Genomic DNA, 27047 nt, shown 5'->3' with positions numbered 1-27047 from the left:
GGGCCCCCAAGGATAACTATAGGCATTTCAACATCCCCAATGGTTATTTTCTGGTCTGGGAAGAAAGTCCTTTCCTGCAGCTTTTGAAACAGATCAGAGTTCCTGAAGATGCAAGCGTCATGTACCTTTCCCGGCCATCCCACGTTGATGTTGGTGAAACATCACTTGTGATCCACCAGTGCTTGCAGCAGCTTTGAAAAGTACCCCTTTTCGTTTATGTACTTGCTGGCTTGGTGCTCCAGTGCCAAGATAGGGATATGGGTTCCGTCTATCGCCCCATCACAGTTAGGGAATCCCATTTCAGCAAAGCCATCCACTATGACCTGCACATTTCCCAGAGTCACTACCCTTGATATCAGCAGCTCTTTGATTGCTTTGGCTACTTGGATCACAGCAGCCCCCACAGTAGATTTACCCACTCCAAATTGCTGCCCAACTGACCGGTAGCTATCTGGCGTTGCAAGCTTCCAGAGGGCTATCGCCACTCGCTTCTCAACTGTGAGGGCTGCTCTTATCTTGGTATTCTAGCACTTCAGGGCAGGGCAAAGCAAACCACAAAGTTCCATGAAAGTGCCCTTATGCCTGCGAAAGTTTCATAGCCACTGGGAATCATCCCAGACCTGCAACGTTATGTGGTCCCACCAGTCTGTGCTTGTTTCCAGGGCCCAGAATCGGCGTTCTACAGCATGAACCTGCCCCATTAACACCATGATGTGCCCATTGCCAGGGGCCGTACTTTGTGAGAAGTCTATGTCCATGTCTATGTCCTCATCACTCTTGTCACCGTGCTGCCGTCGCCTCCTCTCTTGGTTTTGCTTTGGCAGGTTTTGGTTCTGCATATACTCCAGGTTACTGTGCATGGTGTTCATAGTGCTCATATTTGCCGCGGTGATCTGAGCAGGCTCCATGATCCCAGTGCTATAGCGTCTGGGCTGAAGAAAGGCGCAAAAAGATTGTCTGCTCTGATGGAGGGAGGGGTGACTGACGACATGGCTTACCGGGAATTAAAATCCACAAAGTGGGTGGTGCTGCATCAAGAAGAAACACAAACAACTGTCACACAGAATGGCCCCCTCAAGGATTGAACTCAAAACCCTGGGTTTAGCCGGCCGTTGATTTCACAGAGGGAGGGAGGGAGGGGGGAGCAAATGAGTACAAAACAAATCGGGTCTATTTCTCGTTTTGATCCATTCCATCTATCTTTTACATCTTTAGGCTGGCAGCACATGGTGCAGTTTGACTGCTAGCCATCATCATCTCCTGGCTGCTTGCCAGAAGATGGTGCAGTAGGACTGCTAGCAATCGTCATCTCCTGAGTGCTTGGCAGAAGATGGGGATGACCTGGCTGAATCAATCCCATGTCTGCCCAGGCGCCCCTGACTGACCTTACTAAGGTCAGCTAAAAGAGCACCCAGGAGTACGACAGCGATGGCTACCAGTCGTAACGCACTGTCTGCTGCAAAAAGGCAATGAGCTGCTGCTGTATAGCGCTGCAGTTCCACGTGTGCCAGCACCCAGGACACTTAACGGTGACGGTCAGCTGTGCGTGCTCCATGCTTGCCGTGGTATGGCATTTGCACAGGTAACCCAGGAAAAAAGGCACAAAACAATTGTCTGTCGTTGCTTTCATGGAGGGAGCGAGGGAGGGGGGGCCTGACGACATGTACCCAGAATCACCCATGACACTGTTTTTGCTCCATCAGGCATTGGGATCTCAACTCAGAATTCCAATGGGTGGTGGAGACTGCAGGAACTGTGGGATAGCTACCCACAGTGCAACGCTCCGGAAGTCAACGCTAGCCTCGGTACTGTGGATGCAGTCCACCAACTTAATGCACTTACAGCATTTTTTGTGGGGACACGCACAATCGACTGTATAAAAACAATTTCTGAAAAACTGACTTCTATAAATTCGACCTAATTCTTAGTGTAGGCATACCCTTAGTCTCAAGCACTTATATACGTCTGCAACAGGTTAGTAAAACACTCCCAACCCTTGATAATTACTAAAGCGGAGTGTCGCTCTTGAGTGGCACAGCTGCAGTCCGTCTGCTGGTGAGGAACATAAGTTGCATCCAGAGGGAGAGTCCAGTCCCGAAGAGTCCCACTATCTCAAATTTTCCCCCATTATTTTATACATTAGTAACACAATGACATGTCCCTTAAAGAAAACTTACACAAGCAGTTTCGATGGTCAAGCAGGAGGTTTTCTTCTGATTATTGATTAACCAGGTGTGTTTTTTTCCCAGAGTTTGCAGTCTTGAGACCCTGTTAGACACACTCCTGAGGGCACATCCTGCTCTTTTAAAATGCATGTATCAACAACTTCAACATAATTCTTATCAGGAAAGACGCGGGGTCAAGCTGCCCTTTCTGTGGCACCCAAACCCCCCTCCCCTCCTTCCTTGGATAAGCTAAGCCTGCTGACTTGGCAGCTTTTAGCAATAAGCAATAGTGGGTTCAGGCCCTTTACTGGTTTGCTGACATCTCCTGGTACGGGGCATCAGTTTAGTAATACTGCATAGGGCCCCATAAATCCTAGGGATGGCCCTGATAAGGTGACAAACCTACTTATAAACTACAGAAGGTAAATAGAGAGCCAGATGGTGCTAAACAAAAGGTAAATATTTGGTTCATTGTTTTTGAAAATGTACCTGATAATGAGATATAGAGAATTTAATCTTGCAGCTCAAGAGTGGCAGAAACTGGGTCTATTATGGCCAGCAATGATCTCTGCAACAGTTATGAGGAGAAGACCAGGTCTATTCTTGTTCTTCAGGATTTTTTCACCAATCCTGTAAGGCAATTCCTTTCACCAAGGGAGCCAATTTTCACAGAAATATATGTTGGGATTCTTGCCACGTTAGATTCCTTCAAGAGTGGGATCTCCTACAGTCTTTATCACCTCCAGCAAGCGGTGCTGGCCCATGCACCCAGCTGGCCCATTAATCAGCTCGCCAGTGTAATACTGGCATTGACAAGCTCCAGATTTGCTTCCTGCAGATAATCTCTAATAGTCATTGAAAACTGGAGTTTCTTATGAACTTTTCTGCCTCTAAACTTGGGATTGTGATCCTGAGTGCGGGTCACAGGACAGGTTTAGGAGGGTCACAAGTGCAGGGTTGGCCATAGGGGGTGGCAAGTAGGGCAGTTACCCCAGGCCACATGCCACAGAATCTCTGCAAAACTAAGTTACACGCTTCAGCCCTGGGCAGCAGGGCTTGGGCTTCAGACTCAGCTCACAAGTGAAAAACAGGCTCAAGTATCATACTGAAATGTAAGTATAATATTTATATTCCAATTGATTTATTTGATAATTATATGATAAAATGAGGCAGTAGCAATGTTTCAGTACTAGTGTGCTGTGACACTTTTGTATTTTTATGTCTGATTTTGTAAGCAAGTGGTTTTTAAGTGAGGTGAAACTTGTGGGTATGCAAGACAAATCAGACTCCAGAAAGGGTACAGTAGTCTGGGAAGGTTGAGAGCCACTGCTTTAACCTTTCCCATTTTTTGCTTATTTTTTTCACTGTTTCTTGCTGTGGAGGGCACAAGAAGCAATATGGGAGGTGAAATCCACCCTTCACCAAGGGCAAGGGTGCAGGGTTTGTTGCACAGCGCTCTTCCCACAGCTGCTGCTCCAGCCAATGGTCTGGAATAACAACCACAGTCTCACTGTAGCAGTTGGACAAGTCACTGGTGTGACGGGTTGGATCACAGAAACCCCATTGGGAGCTGCCACCTGATGTGCCAAGACTACTTCTAGCCCTTCCTTCCCTGCCAGCTTGGGAACCCAGCACTCTGTCTTGCTGAGCCAGACACTCCCGTCTACTCCAGCAAAGACCCAGAGTCTGAATTGCTTGCTCCAGTGCTGAAGGGTTTACCTGAAAGCAGCTAACAGAAGTGTTCCTGTCTTTAACACTCAGATGCCCAACTCCCAATGGGGTCTAAACCCAAATAAATCCGTTTTACCCTGTATAAAGCTTATGCAGGGTAAACTCATAAATTGTTCGCCCTTTGTAACACTGATAAAGAGATATGCACGGCTGTTTGCTCCCCCAGGTATTAATACATACTCTGGGTCAATTCATAAGTAAAAAGTGATTTTATTAGATACATAAAGTAGGATTTAAGTGGTTCCAAGTAGTAACAGACAGAACAAAGTAAGTCACCAAGCAAAATAAAATAAAATGCGCAAATCTATGTTTAATCAAACTGAATACAGATACTCTCACCCTCAGAGATGCTTCAGTAAGTTTTTTCCTCAGACTGGACACCTTCCAGACCTGGGCACAATTCTTTCCCCTGGTAAAGTTCTTGTTCCAGCTCAGGTGGTAGCTAGGGGATTCTTCATGATGGCTCCTCTCCTCCCTTTGTTCTGTTCCACCCCTTTGTATATCTTTTGCATAAAGCGGGAATCCTTTTTTCCCTCTCTGGGTTCCCACCCTCTCCTTCTCCATAGAAAGACACCAGGTTAAAGATGGATTCTAGTTCAGGTGACACGATCACATGTCACTGCAAGACTTCATTACCCATTTGCCAGCACACACATATACAGGAAGACTTACAGCTAAAACAGAGCCATCTGCTGACAGTTGTCCTGGTTAATGGGAGTCACCAAACCACCATTAATGGCCCACACTTTGCATAATTACAATAGGACTTCAGAGTTATATTTCATATTTCTAGTTTCAGTTACAAGAGTGATACATTTATACACAAACAGGATGACCACACTCAGTAGATTATAAGCTTTGTAATGATACCTTACAAGAGACCTTTTGCATGAAGAATATTCCAGTTACATTATATTCACTCATTAGCATATTTTAATAAAATTATATAGACTGCAATGTCACAACTGGGTCTTCATAAATGTGGATCTTCACCTCACCACTGGCCTGAATCCTAAGTGACCATGATGAGACTTGGGGTTCAGCCTCCCAGGAATCCTGGGCCCAGCCTTATTGGGGTTACAAGGACCCCGCCGCTCAGGAGAGCAGAAGGGGAGTCCTCAAGGTCAGGCAGGCCTCTGGGTAATGGAAGTGGGAGCAAGGACTCAGATCCTTTCACTAGCCCATTCTAACAGGGTAGTGCAGAAGTCAGGAAAGTTCTCCTCAGTAGCAGGACCATCCCCTCATTTAATTTAGCAAAGAACTGCCTGTAGTGGGAGGCTGTCATGGTATCTTTCCCCAAGCTGAACCTTAGAGTCCAAAAGTTGGGGTACCAGCATGAATTCCCCTTAGCTTAATTACCAGCTCAGATCTGATACACTACCACCACCCAAAAATATATAGTGTTTTGGGGCACTCTGGTCCCCCCAAAAACCTTCCCTGGGGACCCCAAGACCCAAATTCCTTGAATCTTACAACACAGGGGAGTAAACCATTTCCCTCCCCTTCTCTTCCGCTCCAGGTGTTCCCTCCCTGGGCTCCTGGAGAGAGAGACAGATTTAAGCTCCGTGAATCTAAAACAAAGGGATTCCACCCTTTTCCCCCTCCCTTCTCCTTCTGTATTAAGTACAGACTCAATTCCCTTGAGCCTCAACAAGGGGAGAAATTCAGATAGGTCTTAAAAGCAAAACTTTTAATAAAAAGAAAGAAAAAAAGTAAAAGTTATCTCTGCAATTTAGATGGTAAAAGTTACAGGGTCTGTCAGCTTATAGGAACTGGAGAAAAAGCCTCCTCCAACAGAAATACAATTTAAAATACTTTCAGCTAAATACACATTAGAACTCTACCAGCCAGATACACATTTGCAAATAAAGAAAACCAATTAAAAAGACTAAACCGCCTTTCTACTTGCACTTACTACTTGAATAGAAAATTAGAGCCTGTATACGTCCGGTCCCTCTCATATCCTAGAGAGAACAAAACAAAACCCAAAGAACACAAACAAAGGCTTCCCTCCACCAAGATTTGAAAGTATCTTGTCTCCTGATTGGTCCCCTGGTCAGGTGTTTGGTTCCCTGTTTGTTAACCCTTTACAGGTAAAAGAGACATTAACCCTTAACTATCTGTTTATGACAGAGACCAATGGCATATAGGTCCTTAGCAGCAAGGATTCACTCCTTGGACACAAGTCAGATACAGGGGAAGGGGAAAAAAACCTTCTACCTTGTTAATTTTAAGAGGAACCCCTAGGTGTTTGAACCTGGACCTTTTTGCTGCCAATATCACCTGGCAGAAGGGTTACATACATGTGCGAGGCCAACAAAAACTGGAGGTGTAATACAGCAAAATGTGACTGACAGTTAGACCCAGGCTGTGTAGCTGTGTACATGGGTGGCAGGTTTACATAATTTTTGGTGATGCCCAAGTGGATCCATGCCATCCATAGGGGGGCCCCGTGCTTCAGGGGGACGTGGGGTCCAGGGTGGCCTAGGGGGTTAGCGGAGTGCCTGGTGCCGACAGCAGCAAGCAACCCTGCTGTGCCCCGCCTCTTCCCACCCCATCCCCACTCTACCTCTTCCCCGAAGGCCCTGCCCCTGAGCCATGCTGGGAGCCAGCGAGGTGGAGCAGAGTGGGCTGGGGCCAGGTCACTCACTGCTGCCAGCGCCAGGCCCCCCGCTAACTCCTCAGGACACCCTGGATCCCGTGACCCCCTGAAGCACAAGGTGGGGTAGGCACCACCATGTTGTACGAAGAACACTTGACAAAATTATCGGACTTAGTGACACTGGGGGCAGGGGGAGGGGAGTATTATGTCATTCAATCATTCAATCTATAAAATAGCACACATTTTGCCACAATGAAAAAGCCCCAGAAACCTAGCTAATAATAATAACAGTAATGAAAAATGTGTGCATACTGCATATGAGATTATATGAGAAATGAAAATGAGCTTGTTTTGGGATTTTACAAGGCACTTATATCATTTAAACACATTTGGTACCCTGAGTAATGATAACACTTCTTGCAAATCATATAAATAGGAACTCTATGATCCCCTTCCCTCACTCCATTGCAAAGGCACAGGGGTTATTGCTGGTTGCCCTAGGGCTGCAGACAGGTCCAGCTTTAGGCCAATTCTGCTGATTCCCCAGAATTGGGCCCCACGCCTAAGAGGGCCCCGTGCCTAAGAGGGCCCCGTGCCTGTGCCTAAGAGGGCCTCGAGCCTTAGGCGCCTTTTTAATTTTTTTTACATATCCGGCGGTGGTCTGGGACTTCGGCTGCATGTCAGTGGCGGGATGCCCTTCACTCGCTCTGGGTCTTTGGTGGCATTTTGGCGGCAGGAGGGTCCAGAGCGAGTGAAAGATTCCCCACTGCTGAAGTGCAGCTGCAGACCCGGACTGCCAATGGGTATTCAAATCGGGCCCTGCAGTTCCTAAAGCCCTATGGGCAAAACATATGAAAAGAAGACGGTCAGTTTGTATAGAGGGCTGAAGGAGACTCCTATATTGCATTAACAATAAATGCATCACCATTAAATATGTTACAGAGATAAGAACCTGTAATGACAGACTTTACTTCATGAGAAGCTCTAGAGAGGAGTAATGGTAGGGGCAAGCCTAGGGAGACCAAAGGGGCTGGTAGAGGGAGCAGACAGAGAACAAGGGTAGAGGTAGAGTCACTGCAGGGTTGACCCAGTCTTCTGCCTCTCCCCTGTGGGTGGAAACACTGATCACTATCACTATAGGAGGGAACAGTAGAATGGAATGCCCAGAAGAATGAATGACATGAGGACAATTTCCTGAAGTGACCTTTACCCTTGCAGAGCTTTTCTAGCTCCATTTACATTTCTACAGAGGGCGGTTTGGCACATCTTCCATGTGTTTTTGAACCAATGGAAAAAAACAGGTACAATTCAAGTGACTTTATAATTGCCTCTGAAACCGAGTTAACAAAATAAATGAGCTTATGAACAACCAGAAAATATACTTTGCAAGTGAAAACACTATAAATGGACTTCTTTGCAAAGAAATTGTAAGTTTTCTTACAGGAAAAGCCACAAACTGTCTGGAAAGGAAGAGTAGATAGAATTACTTGCCTCAGTGAAATTAAATACCCAGAGAATTGCTGTGCCTGTGATGACAATGACTGGGGCTTGCTCACCTGTGGCTCCCCCTCCCCATGCTGTGCAGGCACGGCCAGGCAGGTCTGCATCTGCAATAGAATGGGAGCCTCTCAGTCAATGGGCTGGGGGTGACAGGATGCAAAGGAGGAGATTGTAGGGAGCTCTGGAGCAGGGGAGGCAGTGGAGGAGGGGAGTTGTCTGGCACAAGTGGGGGCTCTCTAGAGAGGGGTGACAGGGGCTGTTGGAGGTCTCTCGGGGGGGCAGAGGGTTTTGTGGGTCTCTGTGGGGTGGGGGGGAGTGATGAACAGAGCCAGCCTCAGCCTGGGTCTGCTCTGCGGTGTGTGTGTATGTTGCTATAGTCCCCTCAGGAAGCCCCCTCTGTACTCTGTATTTTATGTCAGCCCCAGGGGGCCCATCACTGCTCCTTTCCCCACCCACAGCTCCATCTGTCTGTCCCCAGAACCCCCGAGCTGTGTCTATGTGTCTCTGACAGGGAGAGACTCCTGGGGCTTTCTCTGCCTGAGGCTCCCTCCCACTCCCTGCTGTGGAGAAGTGGCCAGGCAGCTCTGGCGCTGGCCCCTGCAGCTCCAATTGGCCGGGATTCCCTGCCAATGGGCTGGGAGCTGGGTCAGCTCTGGAGCCTCTCCACAGCATGCAGCAATTCCAGGGATAGAGGGAGCTGCCCCCTAGGTGAGAGTGCCCCACTTTTTTTTTTAAATAGTCTATCAGGGTTGGAAGGGACCTCAGGAGGTCATCCAGTCCAATCCCCTGCTCAAAGCCAAGCCATGGTGTGGGGCCCCCCAAAGCATGGGGCCTGTGGCCCAAACGTTGGTGGAGCTGGGCCCACCTTCATGAATATTGGTGCAACATGAGCACCACGGGCCCATATAACTCGCTGCCTATGGCTCTGTACAAAAATATGGAGAGATAATATACAACCATCAACAGGCAACAAGTGCAATTCCCTCCCTGTCCTCCAGTGCCAGGACTATAGCCTTACTCTTCGCTGTCAGGAAGAAGATGGAGGCATAATTCTCCCACTCTGAGCTATGTGCGCACGTGTGGCTTCCCTTCAAGATTACAAAAATCATGAGACCCTCACTGATGGTTTTCCCATATCTGCCTCCTGATGCATGAACTCCCAGGGATGGGAAGAGGGTTTGCACCTGTCTCTTGTTCTCCTGTGTATCGGCAGTGTCATCTCAAAGCTCCTCTTGTCTTATAAAATAAGTTGCACTTGCGCCCAGTGGACACATAGCCACTCCCTTTGTCCCAGCCTGTCCCAGCCTTTCATAGATGTGATTGACTGCTAGAAATAGTGGCACTAACACGAGACACTGGAGAAGCTGGAACGAGAGGGAAGTGTATTTGGCTGGTTTGCAAAGAACACTCATTCAAGCTTACTGTGGTGAAGTTGGAGACAACATGAAAAGCCTAAGATGCTCTTGGAGGTAAGAAGACAGCAAGGGTCAAAGAAGTGATCGTGAGGGTGTGATTAAAAAATAGTTTTATAGGAAGCTTTAGTGAATGTGTTGCCTAAGCTGTGTAAATAGTTCATATGTCTCTGAGCTCAGCCCTGGCTTGATCCAGGGCCAGAGATTAATTGTGAACTGGCTGTTCCTTGCTGGGATCCAGGTGTGGGTGCAAAGCTGGGAAAGCAGCCTTTAAGGAATATTTTAAATTAAATCACAGTGTAATTTTGGCACGTCTCTGAAGCTGCTGTTTCCTTCCACTTTGATCCAAAGGGTCAAAAGATTGTCCAAATTCTTTTTTTAACATTTACATATAACATTTGAAATATCAGAATATCAGCGTTTGGCACTATAGTTTTGGCAGACACAGCATTTTCAGCTAGACCCTTGTTTTCAAGTGCTTTTATAGCCCATTGCTCAGTGTTGCGTGGCCCCTCTGGGCAGGGGTGGCTCCAGGCACCAGTGCACCAAGTGCGTGCCTGGGGTGGTAAGCCGTGAGGGGCGGCCTGCTGGTCGCCATGAGGGTGACAGTCAGGGAGCCTTTGGCAGCATGCCTGCAAGAGGTCCACCGGTCCCATGGCTTCAGCAGCAATTCGGAGGCGGGTACTCCGAAGGCGCGGGACCGGCGGACCTCCCGCAGGCCTGCAGCTGAATCCGCGTTACCAGCAGACCTCCTGCAGGCATGCCACTGAATCTGCGTTACCAGCAGACCTCCTGCAGGCATGCCACTGAATCCTCATTACCAGTGGACCTCCTGCAGTCATGTTGCCGAAAGCTGCCTGCCTGCCGTGCTTGGGGTAACAAAATACATAGAGCCGCCCCTGCTTCTGGGACAGATCCACCAATGACTTGACTCTTGTACAGCACCGAGCTGGAGGATCCTTTAGTTCACGCTGCAGAAGCTCATAGAAATGTAGGGCTGGAAGGGATCTTAAGAGATCATCTAGTCCATCCCTCTGTGCTGAGGTAGGATTAAATATACCTAGACCATCCCTGTAGCCTGTTTGTCTAGCATGTTCTTAAACACCTGCAATAACAGGGTTTCCACAGCCTCCCTAGGTAACCTCTTCCATTGCTTAATTATCAGGTAGCCTAAATCTCCCTTGCTGCAAACTAAGCTGATTACTTAATTGTGAGGCTTCCAAGGGGGCACAAAACCAGGCCTACCAACCTCTGGGCAGACGGTTAAAAATAATAGAGCACAAACCCAAAGTTGGTTGTGAGTTATAAACTTAGATTTCACCAACCAACTGCACCAAGTGCAAACTCCTCAGATGGATTAACAGCCTTAAACACAGTCACACATAGCCCTCTTGGTTACTCCGGTCTGTCTTGTCACCGTGTTTCTGTGATAGATGGCCTTTAAGACAAAGAATCTCAGCAATATTCAGGTTACTCCCAATCCCAAAGGACCAGTCACTTACCCCAGGTCAATTGCACCTTAGGTCTCACATCTAGACAATACCTGCAGCAAATCCTATAATAAATTATATGAAGATTAATTAAATAGGAAAATAGAGAGTTAGTTATGAGGTTAAAGCAAGTGACTATGGATCCATGATCTCTTTCTTATGCCAAGGAAACCCCTTGTCCGCAGGCCTGCGCAACCTACGGCCCGAGGGCCGCATGCGGCCCATTTGAGCTCACTCTGCGGCCCGCGGGGGTGTGAGCAGGTGGCCTTACTGTGCGGCCCACATGGAGTGAGTAGGCAAGCCAAGGGCCAGCTGGCAGGACGGTTGGCTGGCTGGCCGGTGGGCTGGGTGGTAAAGGGGCCAGTGTCAGGCTGGACTGTGGAGAGTGAGGGTGAACCAGTGGCAGGAGGTGGGGGCAGTGGCAGCAGCAGCAGTTGAGATGCCAGGCAAGTGAGCTGGCGATGGGGAAGGGATGCAGGGGAGGCGAGTTGGGGGGGGGCCGGAGAGCCGGAGGGGGCCTGAGGAGGCGAGCAGGGGGGCTCAGGAGACAGGTGGGGGAGGGGTGGCTGAGGAGACTAGCGGGTGGGAGGGCAGTTGGGAGAGGGAGATTTTTCTGTTGTTATACGGGCTGCAGGTAAGCTGGAGGGGTGGCTGAGGTGGCAGGTGGGGGGGCAGGTGAGCCAGCGGCAAGGGAGGGGTGGCTGAGGAGACGAGCGGGGGGGCAGTTGGGAGAGGGAGGCTTTTCTGTTGTTACACAGGCAGCAGGTGAGCCGGAGGTGGGGGAGGGGTGGCTGAGGAGACGAGCGGGGGGGCAGTTGGGAGAGGGAGGCTTTTCTGTTGTTACACAGGCAGCAGGTGAGCCGGAGGCGGGGGAGGGGTGGCTGAGGCGGCGAGCGGGGGGGCAGGTGAGCCAGCGGCAGGGGAGGGGTGGCTGAGGAGACGAGCGGGGGGGGCAGTTGGGAGAGGGAGGCTTTTCTGTTGTTACACGGGCAGCTGAAGAGTCGGGCGGGAGGCAAGTGATCCAGCAGCATGGGCAGGGTGGCTGAGAAGGCAAGCGGGCGGAGGGGGCAGTGGGGGGCAATTGGGAGAGGGAAATGGCAGAATGCCCCTGATGATCCCAAATGTTCAAGTAACTGTCCCAGACTGGTAAAGAAAACTGGGTCATTAAGGCTTGACAGTCTCTGGGGGGAATCACTGCTAATCCCAGGACCAGACAGGTGCTGTGTCTGGATCAAGGGTTCATGTGGCTGTCTTCACCGCAGGAACTGCTTCCATGGAAAAGCCACATTAGGAGGACCCTTAAATGTATATTTAGCTTCTTTCTATCTCGCAGTCAGAAGAAGCTGGCCCCATGTGCACCCAGCTCTCTGGACTCAATCTCACCACACTTTGGGAACCCGTGCAGATGAGTCTGTTCCCAGCAGTGCAAAGGGAAAGTGAGGACAGGATCAAATCAAATGTCCATCCCCGCGTTAGAGAAGAGAGAACTATGACATACTGCACATAAATCCGAACCACTTTGTTAGCTGAAGAGTTTGTAAATTTTAGAGGAGCCCTGTTAGCCTATCAACAAATCTCACTTACAAATACTCAACAGCTTCCCTAAAAACACAAAGGCAGGACAGTCTAGAAATGAACAGGTCAGGGATCCAACCCCACAGCCATATCATTCTTCCCTGTTCTTCAGCATCCCCCGTGCCCTGCCCCCAAGAATACTAGCCACATCCCACCTGATCGAGGGCCCCACCTCTTCCTCTGCAGAGCAACACTTGCCGCAGAGACAAGGCTCAGCAGAAGGGCAGTTTAAATAATTTACAGAGTCAATGTTATAAACATGATACAGGTCTTTGTGATCCCTCAGCTCTCTCCCAGTAACACCCAGAGGCCCCCATCCGACTCAGCCAGACACTTGATGTTTGGGGCTAAGCCATTTTTTGGGGTAGGAAGCTAGGAAAATGTTCAGAAAGGGAATGGTGGATATTTGTAAAATAACATAATTGCAAAACCCCTTTTCTGAAGGTTACCAAACCTCCCAGACAAATCCTACCTGGCCTAGGAGAACTCAGGGGAATCTGGTAATTTTTTGGAGAAGTTACAGGGAAGTTAAAAAGGGATCTTAGTTGTAAGTTAGGATCAGTCTGAACTATGGAGTGGCTACCAGTGGCCCATTACATTTGGGTGAGCGTCTCTATAGGAGCATTGGGCCTGATCTGGCTCCTATCCCCTTTCCAAGGGTTGCAGCTGTCTGGAGGTGCTGCCTTCCATGGGTACGTCTACACTACGGGATTATTCCAATTTTACATAAACCGGTTTTGTAAAACAGATTGTATAAAGTTGAGTGCACGCGGCCACACTAAGCACATTAATTTGGCGGTGTGCGTCCATGGTCCGAGGCTAGCATCGATTTCCGGAGCATTGCACTGTGGGTAGCTATTCCGTAGCTATCCCATAGTTCCCGCAGTCTCCTCTGCCCCTTGGAATTCTGGGTTGAGATCCCAGTGCCTGATGGGGCAAAAATCATTATCGCGGGTGGTTCTGGGTAAATGTCATCACTCATTCCTTCCTCCGGGAAAACAACGGAAATCATTTCACACCCTTTTTCCCTGGATTGCCCTGGCAGACGCCATAGCACGGCAACCATGAAGCCCGTTCAGCTTTTTTTTTACTGTCACCGTATGTGTACTGGATGCTGCTAACAGAGGTGTTACTGCAGCGCTACACAGCAGCATTTGTTTGCTTTTGCATGATAGCAGAGATGGTTATCAGTTGTTCTGTACCCTCTGCTGCCATTGTAAATTAGCAGTAAGATGATGGTTATCTGTCGTTCTGTATTGTCTGCTGCTATCATGGATGCCCCTGGCTGAGGTCAGCCGGGGGCGCAAAGGCAAGACTGGGAATGACTCCCCGAGTCAATCCCTCCTTTATGGTTTCTAAAAATAGAGTCAGTCCTGCCTAGAATATGGGGCAAGTGTGCTAGAGAACCAGTGTATCAGAGAGCACAGCTGCTCTGTGTCAGATCCCGCAGAAATGAGAGCTACGTGCCATTCATGGGGTGTGCCCCTGCAACAACCCCACCTGTTGCTTCCCTCCTCCCCTAACCTTCCTGGGCTACCGTGGCAGTGTCCCCCCATTTGTGTCATGAAGTTATAAAGAATGCAGGAATAAGAAACAGTGAGGGGGAGGCAGCCTCCTGGTGCTATGACAGTCCAGGCAGGACATTAAGCAGTGTGGAGGAGAGGAGCCCAGCATGCTGCTGCTATGATAGTCCAGGCAGTACAGAATCTTTTCTTTACACAGGAAAGGGAGGGGGCTGATGGAGCTCAGCCCCCAGTTGCTATGATGAGGACAGTTACCAGCTGTTCTGTACTTACTACTGGGAATGACCAGGAATCATTCTTATTTTTACCCAAGTGCCCCCAGCCAACCTCACCTGAGGCAAGCCAGGAGCACTCACGGGCTGATGGTGACAACAGATAGCAGTCATATTGAACCTTCTGCCACCAGGGAGGGGAGAGGAGTGGATCCTGCTCTTCACTGCTGCAGCATTGCGTCTACCACCAGCATTCAGTAGACATAGGGTGACATTGAAAAAAGTCAAGAAACGATTTCTTTCCCTTTTCTTTCACGTGGTGGGGGGAGGGAGTAAATTGACCAGCTATACCCTGAACCACGCTGGACAATGTGTTTGAACCTACAGGCAGTGGGAAGTCAGCCAAGAATGCAAATAGTTTTCGGAGACTGCAGTGGACTGTGGGATAGCTGGAGTCCTCAGTACCCCCTCCCTCCCTCTATGAGCATCCATTTGATTCTTTGGCTTTCCGTTACGCTTGTCACGCAGCACTGTGTAGCCTGGAGATTTTTTTCAAACGCTTTGGCATTTCGTCTTCTGTAAATGAGCTCTGATAGAACAGATTTGTCTCCCCATACAGCAATCAGTATCTCCTGTACGGTCCACGCTGGTGCTCTTTTGGGATTTGGGACTTCATCGCCACCCGTGCTGATCAGAGCTCCACGCTGGGCAAACAGGAAATGTAATTCAAAAGTTCGTGGGGCTTTTCCTGTTTACCTGGCCACTGCATCCGAGTTCAGATTGCTGTCCAGAGTGGTCACAGTGGTGCCCTGTGGGATACCGCCTGGAGGCCAATACCATCGATTTGTGGCCGCACTAACTCTAATCCGATATGGTAATACCGATTTTAGCGCTACTCTTCTCATTGGGGAGGAGTACAGAAACCGATGTAAAGAGCCCTTTATATCAATATAAAGGGCCTCGTAGTGTGGACGGGTGCGCAGTTAAATCGGTTTAACGCTGCTAAAATCGGTTTAAACGCTTAGTGTAGACCAGGCCCATGCCTTCCTCATTCACACCTCATTCATTCAACAGCACAATCGATTACAAAGTGGGGGGGAAGATCTTATTCTACTTCTAGTAAAAAGGCATTTTTCTTTTACCTTAATTATACTGCCTCAGGCGCCCGCTATAACATATTACCAAAGTTCAATACAAAGTCATATAAAAGTTATACAAAAATGCATAATGCAGAGATTTATCTACAACTGCATTGATTGACTGCTGTATGCAGTAATATAGTGACCCCTGGGTCTTTGAATGAGGCTTCATACTGGGGGGGGGTGCAGCGGCAAGTTGGAGGTGAGCAGGTGGGCAAGGGGCGGGTGGGCAAAGAGGCAAGCAGTGAGCCAGCAGAAGTTCTACGGGTGGGCATGGGGGTTTCTGGCAGGGGAGGGAGGAGGTGAAAGGAGGCGAGTGGGGATGGGGGACTGACTAGGAGGGATGCAGCAAGCTAGTGGGGGACTAGAGGGTGAAGAGGGGTGTGATGGTGGGGCTGAGTAGGGAAGGGGTGGGTCCTATGTTACTGCTGTGATTTGGTCACCCTATGTATGCCATTTCTTCCCCTCTCTACACTACAGGCTTCCACAAACTGTCAGTGCCTTCCTAGTGTGCCATATGCCGTGAGATATCTCTTCTCTTTGTGTGTGACTGTTTCCCTTGTGTGTGAATTTATTCAACAAAATCTTGTGCATCCTGCTTGCTTACACGAGTGCTGGGGGCGGGAGTGTTTCGGCGGGGCTGGGTGGCGCTGGGGAGGGGGGTTTTAGCGGGGTGGGGGGGTTCAGCCCTCAGCTATTTTCTTTGGAGTAATATGGCCCTCATTGCTTTATGAGTTGTGCAGGCCTGCTAGGGTCTGTGTACACTGTAAAGAAAAACCCACGGCTCGCCTGTGCCAGCTAACTCAGGCTCGCAGGGCTCAGGCTGCGAGGCTGTTTAATTGCAGTGTAGACTTCACAGGGTCCTAGAGCCCGGGATCCAGCCCAAGCCCATAAGTCTATACAGCAGTGAAACAGCCCTTTAGCCTGAGTTCTGTGAGCCCAAGTCAGCTGGCACGGGCCAGCTGTGGATTTTTCTTTGCAGTGTAGACATACCCCAGAGTCCAAGCAGCATAAAGATCCTTAGGTCCTTTTGTTGGGGGGTTTCATCCCCTTCTGCCATGTGCTCTCAGCTGATGGCAAAAGTCCATTCATGTGATTCATCTTCATGGGGAGGGAAGCAGAACAATGAGCTTTTAGTCCTTCTGTTGACAATTCTGCAATCCAGATGTAGGGAGTTTCCAGTTGAAAGATCCACCCAGAGCTGGTCTGGTATTCATTGGTCTCCTCTTTTGGAAGGGGCGTAACAGTTTCTTGTGTGGTGATTCATTCACTGGCTCATGCTTAGGTTTCCCAGTCCTCCGGGATTGTCTTGGAGCCTCAGGAATTAAAGATTAATCTTTAATTAAATAGTATGTTTTGTGATGAAATCTCCAGAGTACGTCCAACCAAAATTAGCAAGCCTACTCATGCTACACCTGCACAAATATTACATTACAGATAGTACAAGTGAGCTTAATGTACGCAGCAACTCACAAGCATTCCACAGAGTCCAGACACGAAACACTTTCTTATCATTCTAATACCTGTCCTACCAATGCAAACCTCCAGGTGAGCCAGACAGAGTCCAGCTATATATCTGGAAGTATTCAGCTGAGCCACAGGGACCTTGGCAGGAGCTGGCGCCTGCTAGGCTAGTGTCACATTTGTGTCCTAACTTCAGTGGACATGGAGGACAATTGAGCAACAATAATACGTGTAGACAGTGGAGGTCCATAGTGCTGAATAGCCATGATCACAGTTTTCTTTATAATAACTTTTTACATAGTTGAAGACTGTTGTCAGGGTCCTCTCTTCCCCTCACCCAGCTCTCCCACCCCAGCCTTCTCTTCTCTGGACTAATCATGTCTGGTTCCTTTAACATTTCTTCAATGGTCTTGTTTTCTAAACCTCTGATCATTTTTATAGCTCTTCTCTGGACTCTCCCCATTTGTCCACATTTCTTGGCATAGTTCTGGAGGTCCGGGGTTCAGTAATTGGAAACAATTGAGATGGCCTTTGTGACATTTCTCCTGCTTGTTCTCAGCCCAGAGATGGTCTTAGGTGTTAGGTTTGCCTGAGTTTGGTTATCTCATAAATAACCACAATGAAGAATTTCACCACGTTTTTGCGCTCTATAGCTCAGTTGGTTTCTATTAAAACTTCAGTTTACCATGGTTTGACTCTCAAGCCTCGGGCCTGCTTTGAAGGAACCTCGTACAAGGCAGAAAAATACTAAGCAGTCTCCGGAGGTGTGGAGATTCAAACCTACACACTGCCTAGTAATCACACGTAGTTTGATGCAGTCAGGGCCAATACATTCCTGATGTTACTCCACTGAAGTAAGCAGAGCTACGTCAGTGATGAGGCTGGATCCATGTGTTTTAGAATAACAGTCTATTTGGTGTACCTACGCTGAAACAGGCACACAGGAATAACTTGTGTCTAAAGTGTAAAGTTTGTCATAGTGATTTGCCAGCAACCAGACAAAATTAGTCACATATTATTTGCAACAGGCTGGATCTTCAGTTGGTGTAAGTTAGCACAGCCCCTTTGACACCAGGGGAGACTGTCTCGGTGACTTCAGGAGAGCTGTGTCAGTTTGTACCATTGGAGGATTTGTCCCTATAGTTTAGGTTAGAACACAGTCTCCCCCAGCCAGCCCACTGCCATAAGGTGACTGCCAGAGCTCCAAGGTGAAGTTCTGGGTCGCTGGCATCTCCATGCACTCATTCACCCTGTCCCTGCAGGGGAAAAAGCTGCAAGATTTTCAGCAGGCACATGTGCTCCTCTTGGATCCCTGGCCTTGGCTTCAGCAGTTTCCCCAGAGCATTGCGAGATAATTCCCTCCAGAGCCGTAACTAGCTATTTTTGTGCCTTAGGCAAGGATATAAAATTGCACCCTCCCCCCTCCATATAATTTCATAGTAGTTACTTTGTAAAAAAAAGAAAAATACATAAAAAAGAATAATAACGGTAATAGAACGTTATTTATTTTAATCATAAGTTCCGGGTACAAAATCAACTAATACATATAAGGTTTGCATCATAGTGCATGTAACATACTAGAACCCCTGCTGGCTCACTGCTCACCTCTTTGCCCACTCGCTCACCCCCAACTCGCCACTCACCCCCTCGCTCCCCCCCCAAATATAAAGCCTCATTCAAAGATCCAAGGGTCCTATATTACTGCACACAGCAATCAATGCAGTTGTAGATAAATATCTGCATTATGCATTTTTGAATAACTTTTATATGACTTTGTATTGAACCTTGGTAATATGTTATAGCAGGCCCCTGAGGTAGTATAATTAAAGTAAAAGAAAAATGTCTTTTTGCTAGAAGTAGAATAAGATCTTCCCCTTCACTTTGTAATCAATTTCCTCATTGAATGAATGAGGTGAGAATGAGGAAGGCATGGAAGGCAGGCACCTCCAGACAGCTGCAACCCTTGGAGAGGAGCTGGAAGCCAGACCAAGGACAATCAAACTGGTCAAGTGGGATAACTAGAGAAGAGCAGACATACTGACGGCCTAGGGGTCAGGAGCAAGCACCTTCCTTTGGGAACGCCCTCTTTGCAGCATTGGGACAACCCCCAGCCCAGAGAAAAGCAACAAAAAGGACCAACAGACAACAGACAACAGTCCCAGATTTTGAATTTGGGAGATTTGCCCCCCTCCACCTACTGATTTGCCACTTGCCTCCTCACACACCCCCTCTCCAAGTATCAGGGGCAACAGGTGTGTAGAAAGTTTGGTGGTGCCCAGAATGCTCAGAGCCCGACCCCCTTGAACTCTGCCCCCCACCTGCCTAAGGCTCTACAAGGGAGTTTGGGTGGGGGGAGGAGGTCTGGCGTGCAGGCCCTGGGTTGGGGCAGGGGATTGGGGTGTAGGATAGTTGAGAGGTTGGTCTCTGGGATGGAGTTTGGGTGCTGGGTGCAGGCTCCGGGCTGGCGCATGGGGTGTGGTGCAGGATGGGTGGAGGGGCGCAGGCTCTGGGAGGGAGTGCAGAGGGCTGGGTACAGGCTCTGGGAGGGAGTTTGGGGGCAGGAGAGGGAGAGCGGGAAGAGGTGGGGGTGCAGGTTCTGGGACAGAATTTGGGTGCTGGGTGCAGGCTCTGGGCTAGGGCATGGCCTCTGGGTTCACGCTCTGAGACAGAGTTTGGGGGCAGGAGAGGGTGTGTGGGAAGAGGTGGGGGTGCAGGTTCTGGGACAGAATTTGGGTGCTGGGTGCAGGCTCAGGGCTGGGGCATGGGTGGGGTGAAGGATGGGTGGAGGGGTGCAGGCTCTGGGCAGGAGTGCGGAGGGCTGGGTGCAGGGTCTGGGACAGAGTTTGAGGGTCGGAGAGGGGCTGTGGGCTCTGGGAGGGGGTAGTGGGTGCTGGGGGGAAGGGGACTGCCATCACATGTGGCTTCCTTCCTCCCCTGCTGCCCCTCGCCATAGCTTCACTGGGGGTGGGGGATGGGGCTGCCCCTTGCCCAGTGTTTGCAGGAGTAGGGGCTGCGGGGGAGATGGAGTGGATCACAGAGTCAAACACTCACCGAAGCCCCAACAGCTACTCAGGTGAATGAGGCCCACTACCGATGATCCTGTCTCCCACTGGAAGCCCCCTCGGCGTCTCCTCCATGTGTGTGCCAGGGGATGGGAGGGCTGTGAAGCATGTGTGTGCTTCCTCCCCATCCCTCCCCGCAACGTGCAGCAGCCAGGAGAGCCACATGCAGCTCTCGTTCTGGCAGGGATGCTCAGGGGCTTTTCTGTGCCCCTTAGCTTTGCACGCCTGAGGCAAGCGCCTCACTTGCCTTGCCCTCTTTTCGGCTCTGCTTCCCTCACTCCCCACAGTTCCTGAACAGCAGTGGTTCCCCATCCTGGAGACCAACCTAGAGCTCCCTTACTTCCCATGTGCTACCCAGCTGACTTCAAAGGATTCATTAACTTCAGGCAGTGTGTGTCAGCACTGAATGAGTCCCCTTGTGAGCGGGCTTGTGGGGGTGATGTCCCCTAGCTAAGTTCCCTCTAAGCTGCAAAGCTGCCTATTAAGCGCATGCAGGTGTTCAGGGCTGTGGCGGGAAGAGATGCCTCTCCCCAAGCCCTGGACTTGCCACGGAGCCCCTCCCCTGGCCTCAACCCAGCCCGGCCCTGAATCTGCTGCGGCCAGAGAACAGGCATCTCTCCTCAGCCCCAACCCAGCCCTGGCCCTGCTGTGGCCAGGTGCCACTCCCTCAGCCCCACCCAGCCCAGCCTGGACCTGTTGTGGCCAGGGGAGAGGTGCCTCTATCCTGCAGCCCAAGTTCTGCTGCAGGGACAGAGAACTGAGTTGGAGTCCTTTTTCCCCACCGTAGCCCTAAGGAATCCCACTGCACCCCAACCCCCTCATTCCCAGTACCACCCCAGAACCTGCACCCCCAGCTGGAGCCCTCAGCCCACTGCACTTCAACCCTCTGCCCCAGCCCTGAGCCCCTCATCCTCAGCCCCACCCTAGAGCCTGCTCCCCCAGCTGGAGCCCTTACTGCCCCGCACTCCAACTCTTTGCCCCAGCCCTGAGCTCCCTCCCACACTCCGAACCCCTCAGTCCCACCCTGCCACATTAATTTTGTTATGTGCACCAATATGGAGGTGATGTGTGACACATCACCTCCATATTGGTGCACATAACAAAATTCATTCCGCACATGGGTGGGAAATATTAGAGGGAACATTGCCCTACAGATTCAGCTGGGCTGAGAAAAAGGGGCATCTGGGCAGGTTTACTGGAGGTGATGGAGCTGGTCTTCTCTCCAAAGACAGAAAAAAAGTATGACATGTATAGAGGGTGTGGAAGGGCAAAATAAACCAAGTGGCAGGGATACAGCCCTTGTGAGCATAGTATCAGAGGGGTAGCCGTGTTAGTCTGGATCTGTAAAAAGCGACAAAGAGTCCTGCGGCACCTTATAGGTTAACGAAAACTTTGGCTCCAATACTTCTGGAGCATAGTTACTGAATAGAGGAGCTGCCTTTGTTGTCGAGGGTTGTGGGTGCAGCTGGAGAGATCAAAGGTCTGTCATCTCCATTTTGGAAGGTGGAATTCTAATCAGCTTGCGATTTGATAACTCTTGCGATTTGATCATGAGTGTTTTTTTTAAAGCCCCAGCTCCTAGGGTCATGCTTACCTGAGATGCTCTGCTTTCTTTTGTAAAAAGGGAAGTTTTTGTAAAAAGGGAATGTAACTGTTACAACACAAGCGCTCTTGGTTTACTGCAGAGAACAGGAGTTACCACCAGGGCAGGAAAGGCAGATGCTGATCGATGTGCTCACGCTATCTAACAACATGGAAAGGCCAGAAAGGAGGCAGCTGTAACAGCCATTAAGAGATTGTCTGCACAAACATTTAGCTTGTGACAACCTGGGCTGTAAATCTACCCGTCGCTGGCCTTCCATGCACTAAGTGGCCGTGTGGACCCTGCTGATGTGAACTAGCAATTCCCTAGTGCACTTCAGTCTACTCCCTTTTCAAAGTGGGGTAGCTCCTCTGAATGCCAGATACTGGCAATGGCCGACGGGATGAATCATGGGAAATTGTCCTGTTCTATTCAGTCCCTCTGAAGCACCTGGCACTGGCCACTGGTGGAGACAGGACACTGGGCTAATGAACCATTGCGCTGACCGACTATGGCTGTTCTGATGTTCGTATCAGATTGCACAACGGAACTTTAATGTGTGTCAGCAGGGTCCACACAGACAGTTGCATGCAGCAGGCTAGGGGGACAGATTTACCCCCAGCTTGCCGCAAATGAAATGTTTATGTAGATAAGCCCTCAGTTACAAACAGTGGCAGGAAATTTGGTGTGGTTTGAATTGGGAGGACATTAAATTTTATTTTGGACTCACTGGATCTCTGTTTCTTTTGCAGGCATTCCAGACTCCTGGGGCTTGTTACTCTTTGGCTGGGAGTCATCTTTCTAGCTGGGTTCTTCCATACGAATGTAAAGATCACCTCGTAAGTCCACTTTGTATAGTGGTAGAACAAGTAAGGAGAACTTTGGCATGTGCCCTGTCTGTGCAGGGGCAGCAAGATGATCCATCATATCTTATATTTTTGGATTGCTAAATGTAGCCCTAAGCACAGAGACTAGGGCTAGGATTTTCAAGTCTGAGGGCCTGAAGTTGGGCTCCTAATTCTATATCTAGCACCTAAATAAGTGACCTATCAACAGTGTAGAGCATCCAGCAGCTGGGAGTAGCTGCAACAATACACAGCAAGGGGAGTGAGCAGAAGTCAGAGCCCCTCCCAAACCCCTCAGTAACAAATAAGCTGATTATTGTGTGGAGCTGAAAGAGCCATGCAGACTGGCATTCGGAGCTAATGAGGGCAGAAGAGGGGTGTGGCTCATCTATGGTTTCTAGAACTACAGACAAAGTGCTGGATCTTTAGCTGATGTCAGTTGTCATAGCCCCATTGACTGCAAGGGAGCTATGCCTGTTTACACCAGCTGGGGATCTGGTCTTCAATAGAGCTATGGCCAATGTACACCAGTGGGAGATGTGGCCCATTGACTTCAATGAGGCTATGCTGATTTATGACACCTGGGGAACGGAACCATTGAATTCAGTGGACTGATGCTGATTTACACTAGCTGGGGAATGGGCCAGCTGAGTTCAGTGGAGTGATGCTGATTTATGCCAGGTGTGGAGCTGGCCCCAGTTATCCCAAGGAAAGGTAGTTCAGGTTAAACTTTGGTGGCTTTGGAAAAGTAAAGTGGGAGGGGCAAGAGGGTAGGAAATGGCAGGGGAAAGCACTGTCAGGTGGGAGAAATGGATTATACAACACTAGAGAAAACATTTCCCATGTGCTTTAAGTTCCTACAGAATGTGGAGGTTTTCCACCAAGCCCCTGAGACCCAGTTACCCCCAGACGAACGTGATGTTTCTCAAGACCCACAAAACTGCCAGCAGCACAGTCATGAACATCCTATTTCGGTTTGCAGAGAAGCACAATCTGACCTTAGCCCTTCCTGCTGGCCAAAACTACCACCTGGGCTATCCTCATCGCTTCATGGCCCAGTTTGTAGAGGGATTTAAAACCATGGGACAAAGCTACAACATCATGTGCAACCACATGAGATTTAATCTCCCAGAGGTGAGATCCTGGACAGTAGCAGTTGGGTATGCATCCTGTGAAATGACCGTGGTGCTGTTATTATCAGGGATCCTAGTTTTCCATGATAAAAAAACAAAATTCACCAATAAAAAAATGTAGAAATCTGTTTTTTTTGTGATTAAAATGAAATTCTGAACTTTTGTTATCCTGGCCACAGTATATATAGGTATCAGTTGAACACAATATTTTATTGATATATTTACAATTTTAAAGCAAGCTTGCAGTTGGAGCCCTGGCCATTCTCCTGATTATCTGAATTGTTTATGATCTGATCTGGCCTTGGTCCCAATTAGATCAGATAATCAGGGTTCCACTGTATAGGTTTTTATTTTCTCACAAATGTAAAAACTAAAGATTCTCTGTAAAAATGCAAATTTTACATTTTTTCCATGGCAAACAGATTTCTAGGATCCCTGGTTATTAGCTAGCACTAAATATCACTCTGCAGAGGCGTTTCCCTTCAAGAAGCGCATTGCAATTGGCATGTAAAATGTTTTACGAGTTAGGAATTAATACGTAAGCCTTCAATCACAAAGATCTGGGGAATGGCCATCATTAGCTGGCAATTTCTCTAAGAATCTTAGAATTGACAATTATTTATAAAACAAACAAACAAACAAACAAGACTGGAGTTACCTTGTTTGGCTCAGGGAGGACCCTTTGCTTTGGAAAATAGAGAGTCAACTTCTAGGCCTGGCCATGATCTCTCTGTCTTTCTCTCTCTTCTTGATGGAGTAACTGGGGGTGAATTCCACTCTATGCTCATAAATCCCAAGCATTCAGACTCTATATGGAGGACACAAAGAGGAATTTGGGAGGTGAAATCCACCCTTCACCAAGGGCCAGGGTGCAGGGTTTGTTGCACAGCACTCTTCCCACAGCTGCTGCTCCAGCCAATGGTCTGGAATAACAGCCACAGTCTCACTGTAGCAGTTGGGCAAGTCACTGGGGCTTTATAAATGTGGATCTTCACTCCATCACTGGCCTGAACCAATGTGTCCCTCAGCATCAGCCAAGTGGGGCTGGCCTTGAGCCCACATCCATGGTGTTTAGGGGTGCACAGGTACCTCAGATACGATACTCCTCTGTGATTGTTCAGCCAGAAAACCCCTCATGCAGCCAAGCATAACATGCCAAACTATTCACTCAGCCCTAACAGGAATGAGAAAACTCTGCTTCCATATGCTTACTATAGTGAGTGGCCAAGGGCCATGTGTGCTGGTTTAGCTATACCAGTACAGCAGTGCTGGCAAGTCTTCCTAGCACAGAGAGCGAACTGGACCAGTTGCCTACAACCTGTCAGTACAGTGCTTGTACTTAGACTTTCCCACCGTGACTATGTTTTAACCCCCTGCAAATGATCTACACTATGCTTCTTCTTTTGGCCTGTTTACCCTTAAAGTCAAGTAGGAGCCATTTTTGTATCACAAAACCTCTCCTATGCATAAGCAAGAGATACATTAATGTTCACACTGTGCTGTCTCTTTATAAACAGGTCCAAAAAGTAATGCCAAACACTACCACCTACTTTTCCATCATGAGAAACCCAATTTCACTGATGGAGTCCTCCTATGCCTATAATAAATTTTTTACACCAGCATTTAGAAGGTCAAAGGATGTGAATGAGTTTCTGGCCTCTCCATGGACATATTACAATATGAGTGAATGCACAAATAATGTTCATGCGAGGAACTACATGTGGTTTGACTTTGGCTATGATAACAACGCAATGGACACTGAGGACTATGTTCAGCATGTCCTAGCGGAGATTGAACAGGCTTTTCAGCTGATGCTGCTAACTGATTACTTTGATGAGTCCATGGTCCTGCTGAAGGAGACTTTGGGCTGGGAGCTGGATGATGTGGTTTACTTCAAGCTGAATTCCCGAAGCCAGGACTCTATCAAAAGCATGACCCCTGAGAGCAAGGAAAAGGTAAAAGAATGGTGCTCATTGGACTGGAAGCTCTACCAACACTTCAACAGGACCTTCTGGAGGAGAATTCAGGAGACAATAGGACTAGAAAAATTGGATCAGGAGGTGAATCTCCTGAGAATGAGACAAAAGGAACTTATGGAGCTGTGTCTCTTGGACCCAATGCCAATAGATAAGACCAAGATCAAAGACAAAAAACTTCAGCCCTTCCAGTCAGGGCGTGCAAATATTCTGGGCTATAATCTTAAAGAAGACATGGCTAATGAGACTCTGAGAACCTGCCTGAGACTGATCACACCTGAGCTTCAGTATATGTCATATCTGTATGCTCATCAGTTCCCAGAGAAGAAGAGGAAGAGCACAGCCTTTTCCTTGTGGCGGAGGTGATAGTGTTGGCGGATTGTTAATATCACCCACAGAGCAATAATGCTTATAACATTCCTATCACATTGTTCATGTACCTCCCAGAGATGTGTGTTTACATTTTTGTGGCCCAGTGGAGTTAACCCATGAAATTTCCTTACAGAGATTTCAGATCCGTGAGTAGGGTGGGGAGACAGGGTGTGTGTGGCAGGAACACAGCACTCCCCAGCTGACTCTCTCTGGCATATGGTTCCCTGGACATCTTTGCTTGCTCCAGCCTACACCAGGGGCTGGGCTGGGGTGAAATTGGCTAAAGAACCAGGGAACTGTGATTTATTCCCTGACTGCCTACTGTCCCTGCTTCACAGAGCAGATACTGGCCTTTCCTCTGTGGGTGAAATACAAATTTAAATCACAGCATCAGGTTTAGTGCAAATGCCTGCATTGATCTTGCTGTAAATGGAAAATGCTTCAGAGAAGTGACTCTGCAGGAAATTCCCCTTTCCCATTCTAGGCTGACTCAGGGATTGCCAGTGCAGTACAGGTCAGTTTCATGCACACAGACATTGCAAAGACCAAACAGCATGTTTAGCAGGCCTGAGGGAAAGCTTTATATTTCAGTTTATTTGATGGTACTTTATATCACAAGCCAGTGGAACTGAGCTCACAGGGTGTAACATGCTGGTTGTTGGAAACACAGGAACAGATTCCTGAGATACAACATCCTTTTGAGTCTGGAATATATTAGCCCTCCGCTCTAAGAGAAGTCATACAGAACTCGCCTGCCATGCCCCTCTGTCCTGGCTATTCGACGGGAAGTGGAATGGTCAATCAGAATGATACACAGGCTTCAGAACTCCAACTAAAGATGTAAAATATTTTGGCCTCATAGTTTTGTCCATTTTACCTCATATAAGAGATAAAAGGCTTCCATGAGAATCATCATCATGTCAGCAGTTTAAACAGCATGGTTACATGAGGAGCTCTTCTCTTTAGATACACTCCATTTTGTTTAAAATCCAATCAAATCAAAGCCTTCCCTGTGTAAGGCTCACTCTCTCCTTCAGAATCTCCATGAACTGTCTCTCCCTGCCTTTCCTTTCCAGTAATGGTTCCCATCCTCCACCCCGTCCCTCTATGTAATAGCTTCAGAGAACAGACTATTCAAGGGCTCTGGGCTGGTAATAGGCTGTATCTATGATATAGAGGCAGTGTGATCATTAGCAGGACTGCAGCCTGGGACCTTCAGAATCAAAAGGCTTTTGATTCTGAAGGTCCCAGGCTATAGTGGAGG

General features: G+C 48.6%; 1 protein-coding gene across 1 annotated transcript; it reads left to right on the top strand.

Annotated features, from left to right (window-relative positions):
* The first annotated feature begins 21968 nt into the window (after positions 1–21968).
* On the top strand, positions 21969–25777 carry GAL3ST2 (galactose-3-O-sulfotransferase 2). Its single transcript, XM_030575775.1, has 4 exons — positions 21969–21982; positions 22162–22296; positions 23157–23436; positions 24953–25777. The coding sequence occupies exons 1-4, from the start codon at positions 21969–21971 to the stop codon at positions 25775–25777; spliced, it is 1254 nt and encodes a 417-aa protein (XP_030431635.1).
* Positions 25778–27047: the final 1270 nt, after the last annotated feature.

Source organism: Gopherus evgoodei, chromosome 9 (assembly GCF_007399415.2).
Source record: "Gopherus evgoodei ecotype Sinaloan lineage chromosome 9, rGopEvg1_v1.p, whole genome shotgun sequence".
Taxonomy (NCBI): Eukaryota; Metazoa; Chordata; order Testudines; family Testudinidae; genus Gopherus; species Gopherus evgoodei.
This window is presented reverse-complemented; position numbering and strand designations above follow the sequence as displayed.